The 27,388-nt window shown below is 39.4% G+C and overlaps 1 protein-coding gene across 1 annotated transcript in view; it reads right to left on the bottom strand.

The window, feature by feature from the left end:
• SATB2 (SATB homeobox 2) overlaps positions 1-27,388 on the bottom strand; it is a 237,093-nt gene that overhangs the window by 111,805 nt on the left and 97,900 nt on the right. The window contains exons 5-9 of the mRNA XM_060193495.1: positions 23,435-23,561; positions 21,158-21,281; positions 6,277-6,379; positions 3,307-3,412; positions 1,828-1,870 (exon numbers count right to left, since the gene is read on the bottom strand). Coding sequence (XP_060049478.1) covers positions 1,828-1,870; positions 3,307-3,412; positions 6,277-6,379; positions 21,158-21,281; positions 23,435-23,561 — 503 coding nt within the window. The remainder of the gene's footprint in view (positions 1-1,827; positions 1,871-3,306; positions 3,413-6,276; positions 6,380-21,157; positions 21,282-23,434; positions 23,562-27,388) is intronic.

Raw genomic sequence — 27,388 nt, 5'->3', positions numbered from 1 at the left:
GTAAATGACACAATCATTTGGGGGCATAGGAGGTGCTTTAAATGTGGTAACATTATATCATTTCAGCTATAATGATCATAATTACTTATTTCTTTTAATCACAACCCACTTAACCACTTTAGTACAGAGGACTAGTTCAAGAAGTTTAATTTTCATTCAACATCTAATCTTTGTGTTTACTGGAACCCTTCATGGGCTTTGTTTACTGTCTGCTTGCTGGCCTGGGCGTTTGATCTTTCAAGACTAGATCAGACAGGGTCAGATAAAATACTGATTACTAGAATAAACCAGGGTTGAGGAAATAACACTGGTCTTTAAAATCTTCATTTCTTCCAGCTTTTTATTATTTTGTAAAATAATATCAAGTAAACAAATAAAATTAGAATAACTAGCAATCAGGGGTTCTTGAGCAATAACTGAAAAAGGAAAGTGTTGGGATATGTCTACTCTCTGGCCTATATATGAGGTTTGGTTAGGTCTACTCATTCTAGTGTAAGGTTTTATGACACAAATAATTTTATGATATACACTAGTTTTTGTGTGAACTTTCAATGACCTTTTAATTCTTATGACATAATAAATACTACAGATTAACCTGATCAAAGATGATTCATTTTTTCTGCCAGATTAAAAAAAAAATTTTAAAAACTTGAAATGTAAAAGTATTTTCTTTTATTAACTTTAGTTATGGAACATTTTAAATTTATGAGCCCATCTTTGCTATTCTTTGAAGACCCTTTCTTACTTTTATTGCCTATTTTATATAGTTTCTGACTGTATTGCACATAGTTGTCTCTTAAAGGCAACTGGGTAAATTTATATCAAAATCAAATGATGAAAAGAAAAAGCTAAAAAGCAAGTTATCTTATGAAAATTTATAGGCATCCTTAAAAGTTTTTCATTGTATTAGTGATTTAATATTTATTTACAAAATTACGAGATAACAGAGGTATAATTCCACACCGTTCCCACCATCAGAGTTCTGTGTCCCCATTCCCTCCACTGGAAAATGCAGTAGTTCTCCCAAGGTCACAGATATGGGTTGGCTATTATTTCTATAGCTATCTGTATTTATATATATGTATGTCCATTTTTTTCCTATGGCCCTGTCTTCTCACCCTTTCTAATTCACCTATGCCATTTCCTAATGTCCTTATTTCCCTCTTCTCTGTTCAGGTCCTCATGTTATCAGAATTCAGAGTCCTCTGGTCATCTTCCACTAACATTTCTCCCCCTCTAGGAGTATGGACCAAATTTCTTTATTGGGTGCAGAAGGTGGAAGGTCTGGCTTGTGTAACTGCTTCTCTGCTGGACATGGGCGTTAGTAGGTTGATCCATACCTCCAGCCTATTTCTGTCTTTCCCTAGTCAGGCAGGGCTCTACAGAGGTGAGGTTCCAGGACACATTGGTGAGGTTGTCTGCCCAGGGAAGTCAGGATGGAATCATAGTAGCATTTGTAACTTGGTGACCGAATCTCTGTATTTATTTTTTTCAGATGGAGAGAGAGAGAAGCCACAACACAGAAGCTTCCTTTAGTGCAGTAGGAGCTGGAGCCTGAGCTACATCCATGGCAAACAGCATACCCTCCAAATGAGCTATCTCCTACTCATTATTTTTTAAAAAATTAAGATTCTTTTGTGAAATACATAAGTCTTCTGGAAAAAATATTGATAGAGTAAATCCCACATAACTCCAAGAAAACTTTTTTTAAATGATTCTGTAACAGCATGTAGGTCACTAAGTGTCTAGGGATTATCCTTATTTTCAATATTAAAACTCCTATACTTTGAACAACTATTAATGTTTATCTTTTAAAAATTTACTTACACCAAATGTATAGTTTTTCTCTACTCTAGAAACCTTATAAAACCTAGATGAGAAAAAAATGTCTAGAATGAGATGAACAGAATAAAAAAAATGTCTGGATCAGTCTACTACAACATACATAATCTTCACTTTCTTCAGTATCAAAGACTCCTGGGAAGCAGGTTCATGCCTCTAGACCTTGAAACTAGAGTCTATAAACTCTGTCTCCCCATCTATCCTGAACTAACACTAATGTTAACTCAAATATGTCTGTGTCAACAGTGATTGTCTTTGAAATTAAAGAAAAAAGGGAAACAGAATGTGCCTTGCTGTGATCACTGGGGAAAATGAAGTGTGCATGCTAACCCAAACTAAGTTAGGCCTTTTAAAGAATAAGTGTAAATAGTTTAGCTATAATAACAACAAATTCAGAAAAATGCGCATTAAAATGTTTACTTCAAAATTCAGACGTTTCCATTTGTATATAGGATTTACATCTGTTTTTAATGATATCAAATTATTGATTGTTCATTTTTCTCATATTTATTTAAGCATTCGCTATAGAATTTGCAATCTGATCTTTTTTTTTAATCCTTCCAGTAGACTTTTATTTTTGCCAGGTTTTGACCATATTTACTTTGATCTTGCAGAGTATATAATTATTTTACTGTTTATTTATTTCTATGAGAAAGAAAAAAATTGACCTAGGAGATTCTATGTGGCAATTTGTAACAGAATCACATAGCTTATGTTTAGGAAATCATGGTTCTGATTAAGAAGCAACCATTTAGTTCCCACTGTTTTATTAAAACAGACATTAGCAGATAATAGGAAACATATTTAACAATGTCGCCTGCATTTAGTTTGGGGCATCAATAAGTTGGCTTTGAGATTTGCCTCTATACTAACTATGGGCCATGGTACATGAAAAGGGGTGGGCTGGAAAGAGGGTAGGAGGGTAGAGAAGGGACATGCAGCAGAAGGTTTCTGGACTCTAAAGAAGCCCTAAGGTGATTTGATTCATTTCCAGATGTGAAATTCACCACTTTTTTTATTTTGTAAAACAGATGGATGTACACGGGAATTTCTCCTAAGAGAACCATCCCTCTCCCATGAGAAATGGATTCCACTAGATAGAAACTCCCACAGCTGCATCTATTCATAGCACAGTTCCTAGCAATTGCGATGAGCCTGTCGAGGCCCATGCTTCCCTTGCTCTGAGGGTCAAAAGTTAATAAAATGCACTTCTCTGAGTGTTTATTTTCTGTGCGCCATTATACCTGTCATGAATTCTTTGTTTTTCCTCCCACTCCCTTGGTTGATGAATCAACACCACTTGAACTGTTTTACAGCAGCTTGTGTTTACTTCACACATACCTTAACCTTCCCTTTTCTCCTCCTACTGACACACACACACACACACACACACACACACACACACACACACACACACTTTTCAACAGCAATGACTAGCTCCATCTCTTTGAATAACGTGTATACATAGTGTCTGACAACTTCTTCAGGTGTGGATCCTTGACCTTCTGATTCAAATCAAGGTCCCAGTCTGCTTTTACAGCACTTAAACATTTAACTGTGCATTTACTACCTTGAAGAAAAAAAAGAAAAAGAACTCAATATCTAAGAAAGAAGAAAAATATAAGAATGGACAGACACACACACACTGTAGTGGCAATTCTAAAAACACTAGAGTGAAGGGTTTTAGGTCTCTCTGAATCTGGAATTATACTCCAGCCTATTAAAAGAAGACATTCTCTTCCTGTCTCTTAAGAAGCCAAGTAAATGGGATCTAACAGATGACCTTGGTGCTACAGGATTCTTTTCACTTTCAGCCAAAGAGGATATGTTCAAGCACTTTAACAATCTTACTTAAAAGAAAGACTTGGAGACAACACTTACAGAAAAGAAAAGCTTTCTGAACCATATAGTCCTGTCTTATAATGAGTTATTCAACCTAATCCTATATTAGTTAATATTAATAATATTTTAATGTACCCAAATTATAATCTAAAGAGTGCTAGATTTTTTTAGATATCATTGAGTCCATTTTTAGCACACTTAATTCCTCCTGGGTGTCGCAACATCTTTAATTGCTTTATAAATTGTATATTTTGCATAAAATGCTCTATTCCTTTGTAAGCAGAACTGTGTCACCAGTGTATATGAGTCTCATTTTTTCACAAAGGTAACCTGGCAAACATGCTCCCAGATACTCAACAGGCAATGAGCACTGATTCTGCGCTGCTTCCCCAGAGGAAGTACGCAGATAGCAAAGCAGGTAAGTTCATTCCTTACTTTTACCTGCCCACTATAAATCATTACTTGACCATTAAGTGGGGGAAGTAAACTAGAAGCATGAGTATGAATACCTATAATAAAGTGTGATGAATAACGTCCTAGTCAAGCAAGACATGGGCCAGAAGTATCTTGGAAAATCAACCAATTATGTTATGAAAACTTCACTCAGAGCCCCTTGGGGATGAGCAGCAATTGAATTAGATAACATTTAAATTGCAGTGAGAACAACAGAATTGTTCTAACAAAGACATCAAATAACATTCTGTATTATTTTCAAAGATAAAATATTGATGATACTTAAATAGATAGATGGTGTACGTAGCATATCATTTATTACTCAAGAGACTGTATTTCCAGGACCAAATACATTCTATTTGTAATACATTACTGCAGTCACTACTAATACTGTTGTTTTTGTGGCTTTAGTCGACACCCAATAATGTATCAAGAGGCTACTTTGTGCTAATATTAACTTATTTAGTTCTCACAGCTATTCTGTGACTTATATGCTTTTATTATTCCCAATCTTTAGATGGGAAGGTTGAGTTTTCATGAAGTAAAATAATGGATTCAAGAACAATACAACTAAAAAAAAGAAGACAAAAACGGTTTGAATACAAGTCTGCTTGAGTGTAGAATTCTTTTGCTGTAACAACAGCTCCTGAATTGTTTCCAAGTAAATACAACCTCAGAAGTCCACATTTGGCCAGTATTTCCTGACACCTCAACAGTCGCTCCAATTTGTAAATTGATACTTGAGTTATATACATTCTAGTTTATCAGAAAATGGATCATTGATCTTAACTTCTTATTAGCATGTTCATGGAAATGGTTTATTGATAAACACTTCTAAAGAGTTAGAGAAGGGAGTCGGGCTGTAGCGCAGCGGGTTAAGTGCAGGTGGCGCAAAGCACAAGGACCGGCATAAGGATCCCGGTTCGAACCCCGGCTCCCCACCTGCAGGGGAGTCGCTTCACAGGCGGTGAAGCAGGTCTGCAGGTGTCTATCTTTCTCTCCCCCTCTCTGTCTTCCCCTCCTCTCTCCGTTTCTCTCTGTCCTATCCAACAACGACAACAACAACAATAAAACAACAAGGGCAACAAAAGGGAATAAATAAATAAATAAAATAAAATTAAAAAAAAAAAAAGAGTTAGAGAAGATGGGACTATGGTGGGGGGATTGGGTAAATATATACAAATATAGACAGACAGTTGTAGAAATGATTGACCCACATTTACAACCATAAGAGAACTGCCGTAGCTCCCAGTGGAGGGAATGGAGAGACAGAAGTCTGGTGGTGGGAATAATGTGGAGTTTGATCCCTGTTAGCTTGTAATTTTTAAAATCAATATTAAATCACTAAGAAAAGAAGAGGGGGGGGGAGGAAGAAAAGAAAAGATTTATTTATGAAAGAAGACAGAGACAGAAAGGACTACAATACTGCTCAGCTCTGGTACAAGGTGGTACTGGGAACTGAACCTGGGACCTCAGTATTCCAGAAATACAATTTGGTGCTCTAATGGGCTGAGCTATCTCCCAGACCATGACTAACATTTTAAAGCAGACACACTTATCTGAAATAAAGCATTTCTAAATATTTCTAAAGAATCTTAATATTCACAGGCCTCTTATTATGAAAATTGTAAACTTCATATACTAAGACTAACAATTTTTCTTTTAATTTTAATGCCACCATCGCTTCAAAGGAGTAAGATTTAGGTCTCTTAATGAAAATATTAAGACTCTTATCCCTGGGGGTGGGCAACAGTGCACCCTGTTGAGAGTATGTGTTCCCAAGTGCAAGAACACAGGTTCATGCCCCAGGTCCCCAGCAGCAGGACAGGAAGCTTCTCAAGCAGAGAAGCAGTGTTGCAGGTGTCTCTGTTTCTACCCTCCCCTTCCTTCTCAATTTCTTTTTATATCTATCCAAAAGTAAAGAAGTAAAATAAAATAATCTTATCCCTTTGCAGAAACCATATTTAAAATAATATCTAATATTAAATTCTAAAGAATCACCAAGGCATTGTCCTAAGAAACTGAACATAGCTTAATAAAAGCTGATTTAAATGTATATATATATATATATATATATATATATATATATATATATATAGAGAGAGAGAGAGAGAGAGAGAGAGAGAGGGATCAATTTACCTTTAATCTTCTTGTACTTCTTATACCATCTTCCAAATTCCTGGCACTTGGTTGCTGACACGTTGGCATAATATGTGCTATTTACAATGGATGAAATCATACTCTGCAAAGGAAAAACAGTTTTGTCATAAATGTGAGTATTCCTTTTTAGGGGTAAGAAAGGGCACATGACACCCACATGAGTCTCCTCTGTCTTTACGTTTGAAATAACATACACTCCTGCACACTAAACTATAACCACCACATAGGACTGCTAAATTTACTATCCCTCTAACTGATATTTTCATGATGGCAGTACTGTCTCCAATGCACTCAACCCAATATCACATATGGAAGGGGCAGGACACAGATTAAATGCAACGGGAGAGAACAGTTGTGACTTGGACAACTAGAGTAAAAGGTGAGGTGGGCTGCTCCAGCATCCACAATCCCAATAATGCCTTTCAGATGTTTCTGTTCCTCTTCCAAGTGCAATAACTAGCACAGCCAAGAATCTGAGAACATCCGTGCTACACACTGCAGAACGACATTTAGGGAAATCAGTTAAATTAATATAATTTATAGGAACGTGTGATTAGCACTTGTGTGAAAAATCACCAAATGGAAAAAAAATTAACAGCGTGATTTTAGAGCAAGAAAAACTAGATGTAACACTTGCACTGTGTTTTTCTTTAATTTTTTAATTATCCTTGTTTATTTATTGGATAGAGACAGCCAGAAATTGGGAGTGAAAAGGGTGATAGAGAAGTAGAGACAGAGAGACACCTGCAACACTGCTTCACCACTTGCAAAGCTGTCCCCCAGCTGAGGACTGGGGGTTTGATCCTGGGTCCCTGTGCACTCTAACGTATGCTCAACCAGGTGTGCCACCACCCAGCCCCCTTGCACTATGTTTTCACTGAAAAGGAACCAAAGCTAAAACTTTCTGAATAATTAATTGCATGGTTCCTTCTTCCTCTTCATCCTCCTCTTCTTTTTCAGCTCAACCCCTCAGCTGATTTGCTTATAACTGTTGTTAAAAGGCAAGAGAAGGCAAGCATAAGCTGACTTGCCACTGAAAAATCAAAATTATAATTGCACACCTTGAATTAAATTTCCTACAGAGATGTTTTCAGTCAATATGGCATGTTTGGACCAACAATCGTGGCAGATGTTAACTTATACCTGAATAGGCAGTGATAGTAGTTAGTACATGTGTATGTTTTATATAGAGCTTTCATTTCTGAAAATTCTGTCCTAAAACAAATGGACACAAACAACTCAAAAGAGCTAGATGACATATGTAAGACTTTATAGCTGCTTTTAAGAATCTCGTGTTTCTATTAAAAGTAAGGGGGGGGATCACCAGCTACAGAACAGCTGAACAAGATCTCAGAAGTTCTAATAGCATTTCTACAAAGCAGCCTAGATAAAGGATAGCAATCAACCAAAGCAAGGCTGAGTTATTGACCAGGATGTTCAGATGCCAGCAGACAGTCCCACATCGACTCCTTTTCAAGCATTTAGTCTAACGCACTCTTTTCCAATCACTGTGCAGTTATGCAGTTTCGTTGGGGGGAGAGGAATCTAATTCAATTCACAGAAACCTCTTTGGCCCTTTCTACATAAGCAGATGGTTCTTCTCCCCTGAGTTACTGATCTCTGAGTGACAATTCTGTTCTCTAAGGAGAGATAGTATGGAGACCCCCTTTAATCTGAGGATCTGAAAACAGCCTAAGGAACAAGAGCCAACATCACCTGGCAGCCTCACACAACTTTCAGAGTTCTGTCTGCTGCTATACGTAGATCAGTGGATTCCTAATCTTTCTGAGACATGGTTCTGGCTCACATGTTATTAGCAAAGAGAAAAAAAAAAAAGCTCTTGGCTAGCTGGGTTAGTTCCCTCTACAAACTGAGTAACCTCTCTCTCTCTCTTTCTCTCTCTCTCTCTCTTTCTCTCTCTCTCTCTCTCTCTCTCTCTCCTAGCCTGTGAACCCCTTGAGGACAATAACTGAGTATGTCTCATTTTTCTCTCTCCCTCATGTCTAACACACTTATGATTTAGGATATCTGAATCACTGAAATATAACAGATGAAAAGGGACAGAGATGAAATTTGAAAATGCCAAACTGAAGTGTCATAATAATGAAAATTTTAACATGGAAGCAGCCTAATAATAGATATACCAGCCACCCTGGTATATTTGAATAGTTGCAAATGTACTTGTCATCTCTCTATGTTGTTTGTATGAATGTTGTTTTCTGGAAAGCCATAGGACAGATAGCCAGGGCAGGAATCAGAAGTAATTCTACTTTGACAAAGTGGTGTAAAAGCAGAATGAAATCTAGTTACAGACTGCAAACATAAGGTCCAGAGTTTGAGCCTCAGCATTGGATATGCCAGAGCAATGTTCTGGTTCTTCTCTCTCTCTCTCTCTCTCTCTCTCTCTCTCTCTCTCACACACACACACACACACACACACACACACACACACACCACATTAAAAAATTACAATTAAAATACACATTAAAAATACAAATTTAATTCACTAAAAAAAATATTTGAAGTGGGCTAAGAACCCAAACTAGCAATCCTAACTTCTACTCTATAAAAGACAAAGTTCATGGTCCAGGAGGTGGCACAGTGGATAAAGCATTGGATTCTCAACCATGAGGTCCTGAGTTCAATCCCCGGCAGCACCTGTACCAGAGTGATATCTGGTTCTTTCTCTCCTCCTGTCTCTCATAAATAAATAAATAAATAAATAAATAAATAAATAAATAAATACTTTAAAAAAAGAAGAAGACAAAGTTCTTCAGAAGTCTTGGCATATAGACAATCTCTATTTCCCCTACTTGATAAATTCTGCAGCCACCATTCTTAAAATATTTTGAAACTCACTGAAATCTGGATCTGTCTTACACTCAGTAATATCTTAGACCTGGTGCAATACAATTATTGCAAAATGGGATGAGTAATAATTATAATCTCTCCCACCTACCACTCTGCCAAAAAATATCTAATTTCCATTTACTGCTATTTAAAATGTATATGCAATTTTATGGTTTGTTTTGCTCTTTTCTGTTTCCCAATAATTCGCAAGCAACCATGTAAAATGTACTTTGGACTCCCCACTCCTTTTTATAGGCTAACAACCCCAGAGGCTACTTTTTCAACTCAAAATGCAACCAAGTCTACAGTATCTATGTGAACAATACAGCAATACTTAGGTGAGTAACCTGAGATCTGAGCACTATTATCCTTAGCACCTAAACAAAAGAGCTATGTTTGAGTGAGGCTAAATTATTTTTGAAGGTTCCAATTTGCCTAGTGGTGGGGTGTGAGAAAGAAAGGAAGAAGTCACACATAGTGGGCCCTGAAGGCTGCCTCCCTCAGATACTTAGTCACAGCTTTAAATAACATATAATCTGTGGTTTAGAAAAAAACTTTGTTATGGAAATAGCGAATATCAAGCTAAGTAGGAAAGTTAGAAATGTCTTCACAACTATGCAAACTTCAAAAATACCAGAAGATATTAGATCTTAGATGGGAAATAAAATTCAAGTGTCCTCATCAGCACTTAACAGTTTGCCATTTAGACAACTGAAAGTTATGCATTAAAAAAGCAAACTAACAAAGTGGTCTGGCAGTGGCACAGCTGGCTGAGTATACAAAGATCCGGGTCTGAGCTCCCACTCCCCACCGACAGGGGGGATGCTTCACAAGTGGCCCCCTCTCTATCTTCTACTCTCCTTTCAATTTCTCTGTCCTATCAAATAAAATAGAAAAAAAAAATTTTTAAAGGGTATTTAAGGGATCAAAATATATCAGAAACAAATATTTCAAATTTCACCAGCTGACCTAAATTTGCTTTTAACTCCCCCCCCACCCCCACCCACCACAGTCTTTTTTTTTTAATTTCTTTATTGGAGGATTAATGTTTTACATTCAACAATAAATACAATAGCCTGTACATGCATAACAATTCACAGTTTTCCATATAACGATACAACCCCCACTAGGTCCTCTGTCATTCTTTTTGGACATGTACTCTCGCCCCCCACCACCCATCCCAGAGTCTTTTACTTTGGTGCAGTACACCAACTCCAGTCTAAGTTCTGCTTAGTGTTTTCCCTTCTGATCTTGTTTTTCAACTTCTGTCTGTGAGTGAGATCATCCCATATTCATCCTTTTGTGAAACAAGTTTTTACCATCTTGTTTCTTTTTTATTTTTTTATTAGCTTTATTTATTGGCTAGAGACAGCCAGAAATTGAGAGGGAGCTGGTGATAGAGAGGGAGAAAGACAGAGAGATACCTGCAGCCCTGCTTCACCACTTGCAATGCTTTCCCCTGAAGGTGGGGACCGGGGGCTCGGACCCAGGTCTTTGCTCATCATAATGTGCGTTCAGCCAGGTGCGCCACCACCTGGCGCACACCCTCATCTTGTTTTTAACCAGCCTGGGTAGTAGATTATTAACTGTGGTTTGATTTTTCAAACCAAAGGCCTTGGGAATCAGAATGAAGCAATATCTCACGCAAAAGCAAGCAGCAGCGAGAAGTAACACATGGAGGCCTTACTGGGTCGCTTAAGAAGCAGTCTTTATTAAAAAAAAAAAGAAAAGAAAAAGAAATGTTTGTACCACCGTACCAAATAAGAGAAACCACTGAGCTGATTTTGCAACAAATTCACTACATAAGGAAAAAAAAAAAAAAGAAAGAAAGAAAGAAAGGAAGGAAGGAAGGAAGGAAGGGACAAAAAAATGTAAAGTTGTGACCTGACATCACTTAAATGAGTTAGCTGAGGTTAGAATCAAAGAGAATTAAGAAGCCTAAAGGCAATTTAGAACTTAACAGGAAAAGCAAAATAATGATCACAGGTTAAGACAATTTGTACAAGACACTTGAAAGACTGAGATCTGAGCAGCCCTTCTCCTTCCCCCACAAAGAAAAAGATAAAATAATCAGATAGACTCTCCACTGCATTCCCCTTGGCTTAGTGATATTTGTTTGAACAGCAATGTTTTACTAAGAGTAGCTAAGCTGCAGAAACATAATATATTTTAAAAAAAAACTGTCATTTCAAACAAGTGAAAGATAACACTTCTGCTGATGACAATAACCTAGCAGGAAGAGGCTTCAAGTAGAGTGAAGAGTGGGCTGACCATAACCTCCCCTCTCCGTGTCCACATGGGGAGAGGACAAGGATACAGAAAATTACTAACCATCTTTGCCGGTTTTCAACCCTTTCATTCTGCTCTGTGATATGCTAAATAACTCAATAAGCCTGAGGTTATAAGGATTATTCAATCAGGTACAGTAAAGGCAAAAAACTGATTTGGAGAAATGACTTTGTCAGGGAAAACACATATGCAATGCCACCTGACAGTCCTGTATTCAACAGAATTGGAAACTGCTGTCATTTTCACTGAAAGAAGCATATCCCCCCAAACATGAGACTACATTTGAGAGTCCCTTAACTTAAACTGCTGCCGAGTGGCATGGTTATCTGATAGTGGTACCCTCATCTGTGAGATTTGAGCTACCAATATCCACCTTACAGAGCAATAAAGATTCAGAGCAATGATTTATGTAAACTTCCTAGCACAAAATGTAGCATCAACAAATGTCAATTATCTTGATAGCATACTGTCCTAACAAATGCAGTCACATTCACCTGGCTAGAGGCTATCCGAGGGGGTTGGATAGTGGCACATCAGGTTAAGCACACATAGTACGAAGCATGAGGGCCTCACAAGGACCCTGGTTCAAGCCCCTGGCTCCCCACCTGCAGGAGGTCACTTCACAAGCGGTGAAGCACATCTGCAGCTGTGTATCTTTCTATCTCCCTCTCTCTCTACCTTCCCCTCCCTCCCCTCTCAATTTCTCTCTGTCCTGTTAAAAAAAAAAAAAAAAAAGCCTAAGGAGTAGTGGATTCACAGTGTAGGCACCAAGCCTCATTGATAACCCTGGAGCAAAAAATAAAATAAAATAAAAGAGACTATCCAAGCTATCACTTGTGTGTCTCCTCTAACACTAGTTAGAGAGTCGGACCTTGAACTCAACAATCTCACATGAATTTAATTGACATGGACATTTGACAACTGGCTGACATGAGAGGCCACATTCTCGATACATCCATGAGTGTAAGACAAAATGAAACAAAGAGCTGCCAACTCCTAACCTAACACTGGCCCTGAGCACATGATCATTTTTCCCCACTGATGCAACTGATTGCTTGATTTCATGCCTGATTATTTTGGCATATTGTATATATTTGAGAATCCCTTAATGATTCCCCCCAAATGAGCAAGTCTTACTTAGAGTGAGATAAGTCTACTTCTAAATGAAAAAAGAAAAAGATTTTATAAACATTATATCATCATCAGGACAGTTTAGTAACATTTCTACAGCTCAAAAACTTCAGTCAATCATTTTGTTCCCCCACCATTTGACTATAAGGTCTCAACTAAGGGAATGGGGCAGAACTCTTTCAAAAATAACATCCCTATATGATAACTGAAATAAACATTCTATGATTCTACTTTTCTTTTTTTTTTTTTTTCTTCAGTGTTATTGCTGGGGCTTAGTGCCTGCACCACAAATCCACTGCACCTGGAGGCTATTTTTTTTTCTTTTTGTTGCCCTTGTTTTAGCGTTGTTGTTGGATAGTACAGAGAGAAATTGAGAGGAGGGGAGACAGAGAGGGGGAGAGAAAGACACTTGCAGACCTGCTTCACCAGTTATAAAGTAACCCCCCCTGCAGGTGGGGAGCCAGGGACTTGAACTGAGATCCTTACACCAGTTCTTGAGCTTTGCGCCATGTGAGCTTAACCCGCTGCACTACTGCCTGACCTCTTGATTCTACTTTTATGAGCTATTGAGAATAAACAAACAAGGTAGAATAGAGATTACCAGGGGTAGTTGGGGGCAAGGCAAAGATGAGAAACTGCCACTTAATGGTTACAGATTTTCTGCTGGGGTGATGAAAATGTTTAAGGATAGAGTTGGGAAGATGTTCCACAACACTGTGAATGCAATTAATGCTACTGGATTATAAACTAAAAATATTGGCAATGGCGGTGGGGGCAGGTGGTGGGTAGCGCAGCGGGTTAAGCGCACATGGTACGAAGTGCAAGGACCACACAAGGATCCAGGATCGAGCCCCTGGCTCCCCACATGCAGGGGGGGTCACTTCACAGGTGGTGAAGCAGGTCTGCAGGTGTCTATCTCTCTCCTCCTCTCTGTCTTCGCCTCCTGTCTCAATTTCTCTCTGTCCTATCCAACAACAACTGCAATAACAACAACAAGGGCAACAAAAATGGGAAAAATGGCCTCCAGGAGTTGTGGATTCATAATGCAAGTACCTAGCCACAGCGATAACCCTGGAGGCAAAAAAAAAAAACTTGCTATGATAAACCTCATACTATATGTATTCCTACACAAAGCAACATAGCCAGAGTTACTCAGTACACAAAAGGGAAACACAGGGACATTATAAAGCATGTGACTTTGTAAACTATTATTCTTTCAGTGCAAATTTCAGTTAACTAGGCTGTTTCTAGCCATTCTACTTGCTCATCGTAACAACCTGTGGAGTGACAAAGCAAGTCTTGTTAACTTTGCTCATTCTGATGAAGCAATATCCCAGAACCTGGGCTTTTGTCTTTTTGACTCTTCCTCAGCTACGAACAGGTAAGCAACAGAAAGGTGTGTTCAGAGTTCAGTAGCTAAAGGAAACAACTTAGTAAGAGATATCCTGTGACCCTGCAGTTCCTCTCCCAGGGATATATCCTAAGGAACTCAACACACCCATCCAAAAAGATCTTTGTATACCCATGTTCACAGCTGCACAATTTGTAATAGCCAAAACCTAGAAGCCACCCAGGTGTCCAGCAACAGATGAGTGACTAAGAAAGGTGTTCTCTGAGGAAGCAATTACAGAAGCCAGACCTTCTACCTTCTGCAACCCACAATGACCCTGGGTCCATGCTCCCAGAGGGATAGAGAATGGGAAAGCTATCAGGGGAGGGGGTGGGAAATGGAGATTGGGTGGTGGGAATTGTATGGAATTGTACCCCTGCTACCCTATGGTTTTGTTAATTAATCCTTTCTTAAATAAAAAAAAAAGAAAGGTGTGCTCTATACACACAATGGAATACTACTCAGCTATTAAAAATGGTAACTTCACAGTTTTCAGCCCATCTTGAATGGAGCTTGAAGGAATCATGTTAAGTGAAATAAGTCAGAAACAGAAGGATGAATATGGGATGATCTCACACAGACAGAAGTTGAAAAACTAGATTGGAAGAGAAAACACTAAGCAGAACCTGGACTGGAGTTGGTATATTGCACCAAAGTAAAAGACTCTGGGGTGGGGGGAGAATACAGGTCCTGGAAAAGGATGACAGAGGACCTACTGGGGGGTCGTCTTGTTGTGTGGAAAACTGAGAAATGTTATGCATGTATTTAGTGGTGACTGTAAAACATTAATCCCACAATAAAGGGGAAAAAATGAAAAGGTAATAAAAAATTTTAAAAAGATCTGTGCCTATGGTCATTTACTTAATTTATCCTCATTTAGGATGCTTAGAACAAACAGATTGTGTGCCTGAAGGAGCAGGAAGCAGTGACTCAGGGGTGAAATAAAGTCAAATGAAAAGGGTGGCAGCACATAAGCACACTGAGAAAAGTAAAATAAAAGATAAGGGGGTTGGACGGTAGCACAGCGGCTTAAGCGCACGCGGTGCCAAATACAAGGACCAGCGTAAGGATCGCAGTTCGAGCCCCTGGCTCCCCACCTGCAAGGGAGTCATTTCACAAGCCGTGAAGCAGGTCTGCAGGTGTCTCTCTCTCTCTCCCCCTCTCTGTCTTTCCCTCCTCTCTCCATTTCTCTGTCTTATCTAACAATGATGACATCAGTAACAACAGCAATAATAACTACAAGAACAATAATAATAATAAAAAAGATAAAAACACCTAGATATACACCAGTTTCTGTGAGAGAGAGCTTATGTGCACACGTATCCATAAACTACTGCAAAATATATACCTGAAAGCAGGATTACACTAGAGTTTGCAGTGAGTACCTCTCTAACACTTCCTCTCCACTATTCCAAGCTTGGGATCCATGATTGCTCAACAAATCGTTTGGCTTCATATGTTAACTCTCTTTTCAATCACCAGGTTCCAGATGCCACCAGGATGCTGGCTAGGCTTCCCTGGATTGAAGACCCCACCAATGTGTCCTGGAGCTCAGCTTCCCCAGAGGCACACCCTACTGGGGAAAGAGAGAGGCAGACTGGGGGTATGGACCGACCAGTCAACGCCCATGTTCAGCGGGAAAGCAATTACAGAAGCCAGACCTTCTACCTTCTGCAACCCTCAATGACCCTGGGTCCATGCTCCCAGAGGGATAGAGAATGGGAAAGCTATCATGGGAGGGGGTGGGTTATGGGGATTGGGGTGGTGGGAATTGTGTGGAGTTGTACCCCTCCTACTTTATGCTTTTGTTCACTAATCCTTTCTTAAATAAAAAATTTAAAAATAAAAATAAATAAATAAATAAATAAGATAAAAACAGAGACACACAAGCACAAGCTATGCTTTGGAAGCATCTGCCCCAGACTGAGGATCACTAAGTCATAACTTCCCTCCCTGTAAATATATGTGCTTCAGAACTTTACTCTTCTCCCTCCAAGGCTGCTCTTTGAACTTTAAACCCCTTAGATGTTCCACAAAGTAAAACCAGCCACTGAACAATATATAAATGTCAAGACTGGGTAAGCAATTGTCTAAAATGGAAATAGTCATAGAGAACAACTTCAAAAATAGATACCTTTTACCCATGATCAGAGTATATTTTATTATTGTTGTTTTTTATTTTGCTACCAGGGTGCCTGCAGACTCTACAACTCCAGATAGAGATATACTTATGAATGTGTATATGAGTATATGCATAATGGGAGAGAGGCAAAAAGAGGGTGAGATAGACAGAGACATGGAAACAAAGACAGATAGAAGAGACACGGGCACAACTGATCCACTGTCGGTTTCCAGCGCAGCAGCTGAGGATGAGGACTTAAACGTGTGTGGGTCCTCATAGGTGAGCCCCACCCAGTCCCAACCTGTGTTTATTTTTAGTGGCCCAACAACAGTGTTGGGTCCTTTGCTTTTGATCTTCTGAGGCTGAAATTTCAGGCCCTCTCTCATTTTGACCACCTTATCACCAGCCTAGTTCTTCATCAGAACTCCAACAGTTCTGGTAGAAGACATTCTTAACCATTGTTCTAACTTCCTGAGAACAAATAATGCATTCCTTCTCACTCTTTTTTTACACAATGTGGTTGTGCTTAAAAAGGGGGGAGGGGCAGGCGGTGGCACACCTGGTTGAATGCTCACATTACAGAGCACAAGGACCCAGGTTCAAGCCCTTGGTCCCCACCTGCAGGGGGAAAGCTTCAGGAGTGGTGAAGCAGAGCTGAAGGTTTCTCTTGGTCTCTCTCTATCTCTTCCTCCCCTCTCAATTTCTTTCTGTCTCTATCCAATAATAAATAAATAAAAATGTTTTTTAAAAAAGTATGCACCTGTTCTATAACAACCAACAATAAAATGTGCGACTTTATCTCTACCCAAAAATATAATTTAGCTATATAATTTATGTGTGTGATTTGGAACAATTAAGGTCAATATGTATAGGGTGAATTCTTTCTTTCCTTTTTGTGGCATCAAGGCTTCACACATGCATAATTCCACCATTCCTGGGTCAAATTTTTGTCTCCCCCCCCCCCAGGGTTACTGCTGGGGCTTGGTGCCTGCACTACAAATCTACTGCTCCTAGAGACCATCTTTTTTCCATTGTTGTTGTTATTATTATTGCTGTTGTTGCTTCTGTTATTGTTGTTTTTGTTGTTGTATAGGACAGAGAGAAATCAAGAGAGGACGGGAAGACAGAGAGGAGAAAGAAAGACAGACACCTACAGACCTACCTCACTGCTTGTGAAGCAGCCCCCCATGCAGGTGGGGAGCTGGGGGCTAAACCAGGATCCTTGCTCTTCAACTATGTGCACTTAACCTGATGTGCTACTGCCCGGCCCCCAAATTTTTGTCTTTTTATTTCAGATGGTGAGGGAGATACTGCATAATCACTGTACCATCATGAAGTTCCCATGGAGTACTGTGGTTTGAACCTAGGGTCTCAGGCAGAATAAAGCACGACACGAATTCACTCACAGGGGCCAATAGGCTGTGATACATGCTGTGACAGGGGTATGTGCAAAGGATTAAGAGCAGAGCAAGCAACTACTTCAACCAGAAGGTCAGGCTACTTCACCAGAGGTAATAAGTTCCCAGCTGGAATCTGAAAAACGATTTAATCAGGAAAATGAAAGCAGTGGAGGACAGACAGAAAAAAAAATCCCATGTGCAAGAAGCAAGCAAGCAAGTGTGAAACAAAATAACTCTGGGGTGTCACCAGCACTTCTTCAGGGCCTACCAGACCAAAGATTACATGGGGCAGCACCCTGGAGAGCTAGTCTCACATATAGAAGAAGATTAATCATTTAACAAGGAGAGGGATTTGTTTTCCTTTTAATTGTTTTTGACACCAGGGCTGGTTTCCCCTCTCAGGAATTTAGTACTTGTACCTGTACCACCACTCTCAGTAGACATGCTTTTTTATTTTTCTTTTTTGGCTAGAGAATAGAGAAGAAAAAAGAGACAGAGAGAGAAGGTGAGACCCCACAGTGCTCCTCCAAACATTTCTCCTTTGTAAGATGCTCCAGTGTGTTTGCTGGGGGCTTGAATCTGGCTCCTCACACGTAGTTAAAGTGGCCACTCTACAAGGTGAGCTATCAACTGGCCTCCGATGGGAGATTATTTTTATGGCAGTTTTTAAAATATCAAAACACAAGTATGGGAGAATAGACTCAACTTCACATGCATTTTGAATAACACATGACATGGCTTTGTTAGACTTGCAGTGGTAATAAGGATGCTTCTTAGATTGCTTCCAGACTCAGAAATGTTTGAGGAAGCATCGGCAATGTCAAATGATTTAAAACAACTAATTTCAAGAATCTGAAGTACAGAGGAGGTGCTGAATGGAAAGAGGAAAAAGAGCGGTGGGGAACTGGGCTGGACTGTTGCATCTTTGTGGTCTGTGCCAACTACACTATGAGTCTACACTTCATGCAGATGGACGAGGCAATCACTTCTAGTTTATAACTGCAAAATGCAGGGCAAATAAGTGAAAATGTCTTTCTAAGTGGTTCTTTCTCTAGTCCCTGTTTATTATAAGAATGATTCAGAGAGTCAGGTGGTAGTGCAGTGGGTTAAGCACAGGTGGCGCAAAGTGCAAGGACTGGCATAAGGATCCCGGTTCGAGCCCCCGGCTCCCCACCTGCAGGGGAGTCACTTCATAGGTGGTGAAGCAGGTCTGCAGGTGTCTGTCTTTCACTCCCCCTGTCTTCCCCTCCTCTATCCATTTCTCTCTGTCCTATCCAACCAAGACTACATCAATAGCAACAACAATAACTGCAACAACAATAAAAAAAAAAGGGCAACAAAAGGGAAAATAAATCATTCAAAATATATTTTTTTTTACAACTTTAGGAGCAATCACAATGGAATCAATAAAAATCCTAGCAATAAGGCTTGGGCACCTACATAGAAAGTAGGCATTAAAATTTTATACATGGAAGCCCTAGACAAAAGAATAAGTAAAAGGCTAGAAATGTCATCCTTTCCTATTGAGTTACCTACTGTCCATGCATGCTTTCTTGGTGTTTGTGTGTTTGGCAGAAATGCAATTATCATACGTGCTTCTTTTTCTCAGAGGGTATAAATTCTAAAATACTCTACATGTCCAACAGAAAATATTCAGTTCACACCAACAATATGATTCCTCACTAATAATAGCTGGTTTTGTTCACAGAACATAATTGCAAGGCATGTGTCAGACCAAACACCGTACTTCATCTATTCTCTATTCAATAATGAAAATAACTACTATACTAGTTTTACTTTAAAAATCAACAGGCTCAGAAAGGTGAGATCATAGAGGCTCATAAGCCAAGATATGAGCTCAGATCTATCTTATTCTAGAACACACACAACCTAATCACAAGCCTCCCTGATTTTCCCCCAGAGAACACACTTCAGGGCACATACATCAAAATTTCTATGGTTCTTGTGGCCAGGTGGTGGCACACCTGGTTAAGCACACAAGGACTTTGGTTCAAGCCCCTGTCCCCAGCTGCAGGGGGAAAGCTTCATGAGTGGTGAAGCAGGGTTGTAGGTGTCTCTCTCTCTCTCCCCCTCTATCTCCGCCCCCTTTTCAATTTCTGTCTCTATCCAATAACAGATAAATAAAAATACATTTCTACAGTTTTTGTCACCTGCCCTTGACTTTGAAGGACAAGGAATCAATTCAGTATTTTAAATCAAGTGTAGCAATTCACACCAGGAAATGGATTTCCACTAATGGATTTAGATAATCCCAACCTGAGTTCATTTCACTGCAGCCTTAAGTCACTCCCCATAATCACTCAAATAATATCTCATCACGTGCTCTGGGAGATGGCACAATGGATAAAGAATTAAACTCACAAGCATGAGGTCCCAAGTTCAATCCCCAGCAGTACATGTACCAGAGTGATGTCTGGTTCTTTTTCTCTCTACTATCCTTTTCATTGACAAATAAACACAATCTTAAAAAAAAAAAATACTATCTCCCCATCTGCAGGGGAGTCACTTCACAGGCGGTGAAGCAGGTCTGAACGTATATATCTTTCTCTCCCTCCCGCTGCCTTCCTCTCCTTTCTCCATTTCTCTCTGTTCTACTCAACAACAATGACATCAATTACAACAACAATGAAAAAAAAGGGCAACAAAAGGGAAAATAAATAAATATTTAAAATTTTTAAAAATACTATCTCATCACTACAAAAATAGGCCTACCCCATGAATAAAACAGAAAAGGCCGCCTTTTCCTTTTCTGTTCTTCCAGTAACGTATTTTTGTGACCTGTCTTAGTTTCTTATTAGTTCCCTGAGAAAAGCGTATCATTTTTTCTCATGACATGCCTTTCGCATATTGACAGTAAAATCTCTACAAATGTGTATAATGCAGAGCTCATCTATCTATGCTAGACAGTGAAATATTTACCTAGAAAGGTGTTTGAAATCTTCACAAATTTCATCATGTAGTCTGGGAGGTGGCACAATGAATGAAGTATTAGATTCACAAGCATGAGGTCCCGAGTTCAATCCCCAGCACTCCATGTACCAGAATGATGTCTGGTTCTTTTTCTATGCTAGACACTGAAATATTTACCTGGAAGGGTTTGGCATATCTGGCTCATTCCATTAGCCAAGTAAAACAATGATCTAGAATCTGAGCTTTGACAGAGGAGGTCTGGATGAGGATCTCAACTCCCACTTACCCAGCTGAGCAAGCTCATATGGGCAAAGCATTTCTCTGAGCTTTGATTTCTTGACTGTAAACTTGAGTACCCCAAAGCCTACTTCCTGTGATTTAAGACATTAATGAGTGTGAATTAAAAGTGTCTTTTATTTATTATTTTTTTTTTGTTTACTTCTATATTCTACTTGATAGGACAGAAAGAAATTGAGAAAAACCTGCAGACCTACTTCACCCCTTGGGGCCCAAGGACTTGAACCCGGGTTTTCCCACATTGTAATATGTGTGTTTGACAACCACCACCCGACCCCATAAAGTGTCTTTTTTCCCACTGCAAAAAAAAACTTATCAGTAAATAACTTGTACTTAACAATGAATAGCATAACTGCTATGTTTTATCAGTGTAAAAGGTAGTATAACTCTAGCAGAACTGTTTGACATATGTTTTTCCCACAGCTATGGCACCCACAGGGAGATACTGACCTGGGAGAGAGGGCATTCTTTGGCTAGTGTGCTCTGGTTCATCTCTTTGAGCAGTTCCTTTAAGGCATTGCGAACTGTGGCATGGTTCCACTGCTCTGCAGGCAAATCTTCCAACTTTGAACAACTACAAAAAAGAGCAGGAGTGAATGGCAGAGGGAATGGTATCAGCAGGCTTTCTTTTCTTAGGTTCAGTGATACAGAAAGAGATGAACTGCCAAAGAGAACGGTTGAATGTGGAACCCAAATGATATAAGAAGGGCAAAACTACTTTCCTGAGACCTTGAAGAAAGAAATGTAATCTTATTGGTTATCATATTTGCCTAAGAAAAAGCAGTTTAGATATTATAAAATGCTAACTCTTAAATATGTTTTTAGGGCCTGGAAAGTGTCTCAGTAAATAGAACACATGTGTTAATAATATGTACTAGTCGTTGGGATCAATCCTGAGAGTATCAAGGATAGTACCAGAGAAACTTCAGAGATGGTGGAGCGGGACTTTGATGTCTCTCCCTCTCTCCTTTTCCTGCCATTCTAAAAGTTAGTGTATTAAAAAAAAATTGAGGCCAGTAGGCAGTTAAGTGGCATCACACATATACTGGCAACACAGTAGAAATGAAAAAACAGGAATATGACTCTCCATTCTGCTAATGGAAAGGGCACAGAGGAGTGATTATAAACAGCCACATTACAAATGTAATTATTGGGTATTTTGAAAGCTAAACCAAAGCAAATATTCTATCAATATTTAAAGTTCCTTCCATATCCAGCAGAGAAACAATTACAGAAACCAAAACTCCCACCTCTAGTACTCCCCAAAAAAGTTTTGGTCCATACTCCCAGTAGGGGAGAAATGATAAGGGAAGATGACCAGAGGGCTCTGAACTCCAACTCCATCAGGAGCCAGAGAAAGAAGAAGAAAAATGGAGGGACATTAGGAAGTAGTAACAGGTGTAGGTGTGACTTGGAAAAGGAAAAGAAGACAGGACCATGGGGGAAAAAATGGGCAAATCTAGACAGATAGTTGTAGAAATAAGTTAACCCATATCTGCAATCTTGGGAGAACTGCCATAGCTTCCAATGGAAGGAATGAGGACACAGAACTCTGGTGGTGGGAACAGTGCAAAATCATATCCCTTGTATCTTATAGCTTTGTAAAACATTAATAAAATAAATAAACCATTAATAATAATAATAATAATAATAATAATAAAATTTAAAGTTCCGATCTTTGCCCTCACAAACCAATTCAGAGACACTGCTTTTCAAGCAAACAGCCAAACAAATAACACTTAAGAGAAAATGCTAAAACATTCTTAGAAAATAAGGGGCATATTAGGTTCCTATTAAAGTATCAATTCTCTTGGGAGTCGGGCGGTAGTGCAGTGGGTTAAGCGCATGTGGTGCAAGCACAAGGACCAGCATAGGGATCCTGGTTTGAGCTCCCCGGCTCCCCACCTGCAAGGGAGTCTTCACAGACAGTGAAGCAGGTCTGCAGGTGTCTTTCTTTCTCTCCCCTTCTCTGTCTTCCCCTCTTCTCTCCATTTCTCTCTGTCCTACCCAACAATGATGACATCAATAATAAGTACAACAATAAAAAAACAAGGACAACAAAAAGGAATAAATAAATAAAATTAAAAAATAAAGTATCAATTCTCCAAAATGGACAAATGTAAAGCCATTACAGTAAAAGACAGCATTCCTTAAGTTACATAACTAGTATACACTATAAAGCTCTACAGAAAACCCTAGATTTATTAGATGCATAACTTGTTTTGAAAATTACTTATGAAAAAAAAAATTAGTGGTCTCTCGAATTTCCATGGGCCACCAAAAAGAGAAGAAAACTGTCCAGTGTTATCAATGTTATAGTAAACCTGAAAGCCTGATACACAGGAACAAAAGTGACCCCTCACAACACAAAGCTGAAATAGCAGGGGCTGTTTCTTCTTCAAATACTACATGCTAAGTGTTTAACCAGACCTAGAGAATCCATTCACTCAGGGGGCTGTGGAAATTCCCCTTTACAGGCTGCACCTTTTTAATGATTTATCAAGCTTCCTCTATGTTACCACTTCAGTGCTTCTGAAAACAAAACATAAAACAGTTGGAATGTGAACTGTAAAGATGCCCACCTTCCCTCCATTCTCTCTTTATCATTTTTTTTTTCATTTCATTCCATGTCTAGAAATTAACCAAGACTGTTGATTTCTGCAGTCATGTTCTGATTGACAGAGCAGCTAGCAGAGTAAGGAAGGAAAGATGTCCAGAGACACCCACCTTTGTAACTGGATTTTCAACGTCACAACGTGGTAGACGTCTTGCAGCATGTCGGCCACTGTAGCGTCAGGAGCATCTGTCACGTAACTGAGAGGGAGAGGGTTCCACCTCCCCAGCTTGATTATTCCTGCACAGGGAAGAAAAACATCATGAACACATAGCTGCTACTTATTAAACCTTTCTATTGTTTGCTCCATGTTAAGAAGGTCATTCAAGAGTCAACATCCAAGGCCCACTCAAGGATCTTTTACAATCCAGTGCCATGACCTGTTTCTTTCTAGCTGACAATTGAATGAGTTAACCATACAGGAAGATGGCAATGAAAGGATGAGGTCTAATCATGGACAATCAGCTCTCTTCTGCTTTCCTGTTTCTTAAATTACTTAGAAAACCATACGAATACTTCCGTCCCCCAAAGCCTTGTTTCACATGCTAACTTAAGAATGATGCTAAATATACCAGACTGCTGATTTCATAGACAAAAAAAAAAAAAAAAAAAAAAAGCAAGACTTAAGTAAATATATGATTTGGTTTTGAATTGTACAAGAAAATTCCTGTGTGTGGGCTAAGCACACACAGTCACATCCTGGCTGTGGTGTGATTCCCCACTAGGAAGAGCATTTGGAGCTAAAGAGGCAGTTAGAGCTCACTTCCAGATTCTCATTTCATCAAGTAGAGGGTCTGTTTCCCAATAGCATAATGATGGACCACAGATCAGAAATAGCAGGGATGCCTTCAGCCCTCCAACTTCCCATTTTGTCTTAATTTCTCTGTTCCTTTTATAGAGACAATCATACTCTCTCCCTGTAGACTTCCTACTGCATGTGGTAAACATGGATAATAAGGTCAGGAGACTAAGGATCCAAGGTGGGCTGCACTGAACAGTGGCTTTAGTCAGATCTCTGTTGAAGGAAAACGCACTGTTGACAGAAGATTCCTGGGGCCACTAAAACAACATGTGGAGGACATGTTAACTTAATATGATATGAGCCCCTCATATCTGATACAGAGGGCATATTCAAGAGAAGAAAAAAGGAACTCACTACACAAACAACGCACAGAATCGAGAACTGAATTTTTTTATGCAATGAAAAAATCCAGGGATCCTCAGGATGTTAAAACCGTCCCACATCAAATCAGGTAACAAGAGAAGAGAAATAGCATTTTAATTTGTAATTTTTATACTACTGGTGAATCCATCTAGACTATTCTTCAAAACAAAACAAAAAATCATCATCAAAACACCTGTATATTCAAGTGACCTTTCAAAAGCTTCACAAAATGATGCTCTATCACTATGGGGCAAACATAATAGTAGGAAATGAACTTTCAGAGCAGGGCACGTCCTGTCCAAGATGAAATAAATGAATGCGCAATGCTTGACATAATGCTTGAAAACAGGGAATAAACAGAACAAAAATATTAAAATGATGTACTGTTTCAGTATTAAGATTTAACAATCTGGTGCTGAATATGCTACAGTATAAATAGTGCCTGGACTCAGATCCTATGAAGTAACACAACTCTCATTCATAGTACCGTATGTCTCCAGTTTTGGCTCCTCAAGTCATATTCCACTTGCCAAGAAAAAGCTGTTTTCTTGTGGGATACTTCTCCTAACATTCTCTTTCATGACAATGAAAAACACAGCATGTAACACACAGTAGTCATGAAATAAACATGCAAGGCCCACTAGACAGCTACCCACAATGGGCTGAGTCTATTTCTCTGTTTTGTCCTTCCTTCCTTAAAACACCAAAACAACAACCATATAGCATGCCCATTATCATCTTTTATAAAACTCACTCCACCAACTTTAAATTTCTTGCAGTAATCAGCATGTCAGTCGATAAATTGAGCGCCAGTTAAACATATTCTAGTTATTCATACATGGTATTTTACTACTAGAAATAAAATTGTTACCATCCAAGGGAAGGATAAAACCAGAAACCATGCACAGTAGGTAGGAGAGACAGGTCAAAGGAACAGATTTTAGTGGGCCATTTTGGTTACTAAGGATACTAGGAGAAAATGCAGGAAAGGATTCCTGCAGGCTCCGAGAGCTTCATCCATGCTTTTGTGTGTGTTACTGCTCATTCTTTCTTCTTGTTGATTAAGACTAATCTCTGGGGACACAGAAAGTGGAGTATCTGAAGGGTAGGAGCAATTGACTGGAAAGGGTGGGTGAAGGAATATTCTTGGGTTAACTAGTGGTTGCATGGCTACAAAAATTGTCAAAATTCATCAAACTAAACAATGAATATACATTCATTATACTGCATGTAAAGTGTACCCGCAAACCCCCCCCAAAAAAAAAAAAGACGGATGGAAGGGATTGTTCAGGAAATTATAGACAAATATACTTGAAATAGCAGTAACTAAGCAAATTTTCCCCTCATCTTGATCAGCTGAAAAGAGACTTGTTTGGGCTGGAATTAGACACACAGGTGTTTTCACAACTCTTTAATACCTCCATCCAGAGCAGCTGCTATGAGTTAGCTGTTACATCTTGGAAGCGAGCTGTTGACGCACGTAGTTCTCACGTAACGGGAAGTAGTGTGTGCTTTTTCTTTTTTAGCACAGACTTATGAACCTGCATGGTTCTACAAGTCATGTTCTTTGCTCAGCCAACAACTGGGGGTCTGCAGCTGCATGGTCCACAAGGACAGTTAGGTATAGACAGCTGCTACCCTCCACCAGGCAAGATCTTGGGTTAACTTTTTTTTTTCTTGCAATTAGAAACCAGAGCACGGAGGTACCATTTTATGTAGTGCTGGAGATGGAACCCAGAGCTTTCCACATTCAAGAACTATTCTCTACTGCTCAGTTGCTTCTCCCACCCAAGGAACTCAGTTTAAAATGGCTTCTCTCCATGCTCCCAGAGGGATAAAGAGTAGAGAAGCTTCCAAGGGAGGAGGTAGGGTGTGAGACTCTGCTGGTGCAAGTTGTATAGAATTGTGTCCCTCTAATCCCATACCCTTGTAAATTAAGGAAAGAGACAGGCTAGGAGTATGGATCTACCTGCCAATGCCCATGTTCAGCAGGGAAGCAATTACAGAAGCCAGATCTTCCACCTTCTGCATCCCATAATGTCTCTTGGTCCATGCTCCCAGAGGGGTAAAGAATAGGAAAGCTATCAGGGAAGGAGATGGGATACAGAGTTCTGGTGGTGGGAACTGTGTGGAATTGTACCCCTCTTACCCTATGGTCTTGTCAGTGTTTCCACTTTATAAATAAAAATTTAAAAAGAAAAAAAAAGTAAAAAGGGTCACCAGAAGCATGGATTCATAGTACCAGCACCAAGCCCCAGTGAGTGAAGGCAAAGAAGAAAGAATATATATACATATAGTATAAATTGAGCCAAACTAAAAAAAATGACAATAATAAGCCTTTCATCCAAGCAAGCTCTTGAAAGTATTAACCTTGAATGTATTAACTGTTGAATGTATTAACCTTCTTTGAGATCCCATTCCTCAGATACTGTCCTCTTCTGTTGGTCAGGTCCCCTGCATTGCTTGATGCTGTGGTCTATTTACATAATCACTGTTTTGGCTGAGACCCACCCTGCCTGCAGGGTATTGGTTTAATCCCATTGGTTAGAACCTTAGCAACAGTTGCTATGGAAGCTTTCTATGTTCAACTGCTCTTTTTTTGCTCCGCCCCCTCCCCTAGCCATTTCCTTTCCCCATTTGCCACTTCCGGTTAAAGAGATATATAAAAGGTGGTGTATCTGATCAATAAAGGAGAGTTGCATTGCCTTCCTGCTCAGCAAAGAGTTCCTGGTTCCTCTCCTGCATCACTGAGTAAGCAGCAGCCCAGGTTGGCTCCGGTAGAGTTCTCTCCCCCACAACCTAACACTCCTCTGACTTCAAATAGACAAAGATATTACTTGGACTAGTAATCAAGTGATAATTGAGGAAATCTCACTGGATAACACTACGCCACAGTGTCTGA

The sequence above is a fragment of the Erinaceus europaeus genome, chromosome 7, assembly GCF_950295315.1.
Source record: "Erinaceus europaeus chromosome 7, mEriEur2.1, whole genome shotgun sequence".
In the NCBI taxonomy this organism is placed as follows: domain Eukaryota; kingdom Metazoa; phylum Chordata; class Mammalia; order Eulipotyphla; family Erinaceidae; genus Erinaceus; species Erinaceus europaeus.
This window is presented reverse-complemented; position numbering and strand designations above follow the sequence as displayed.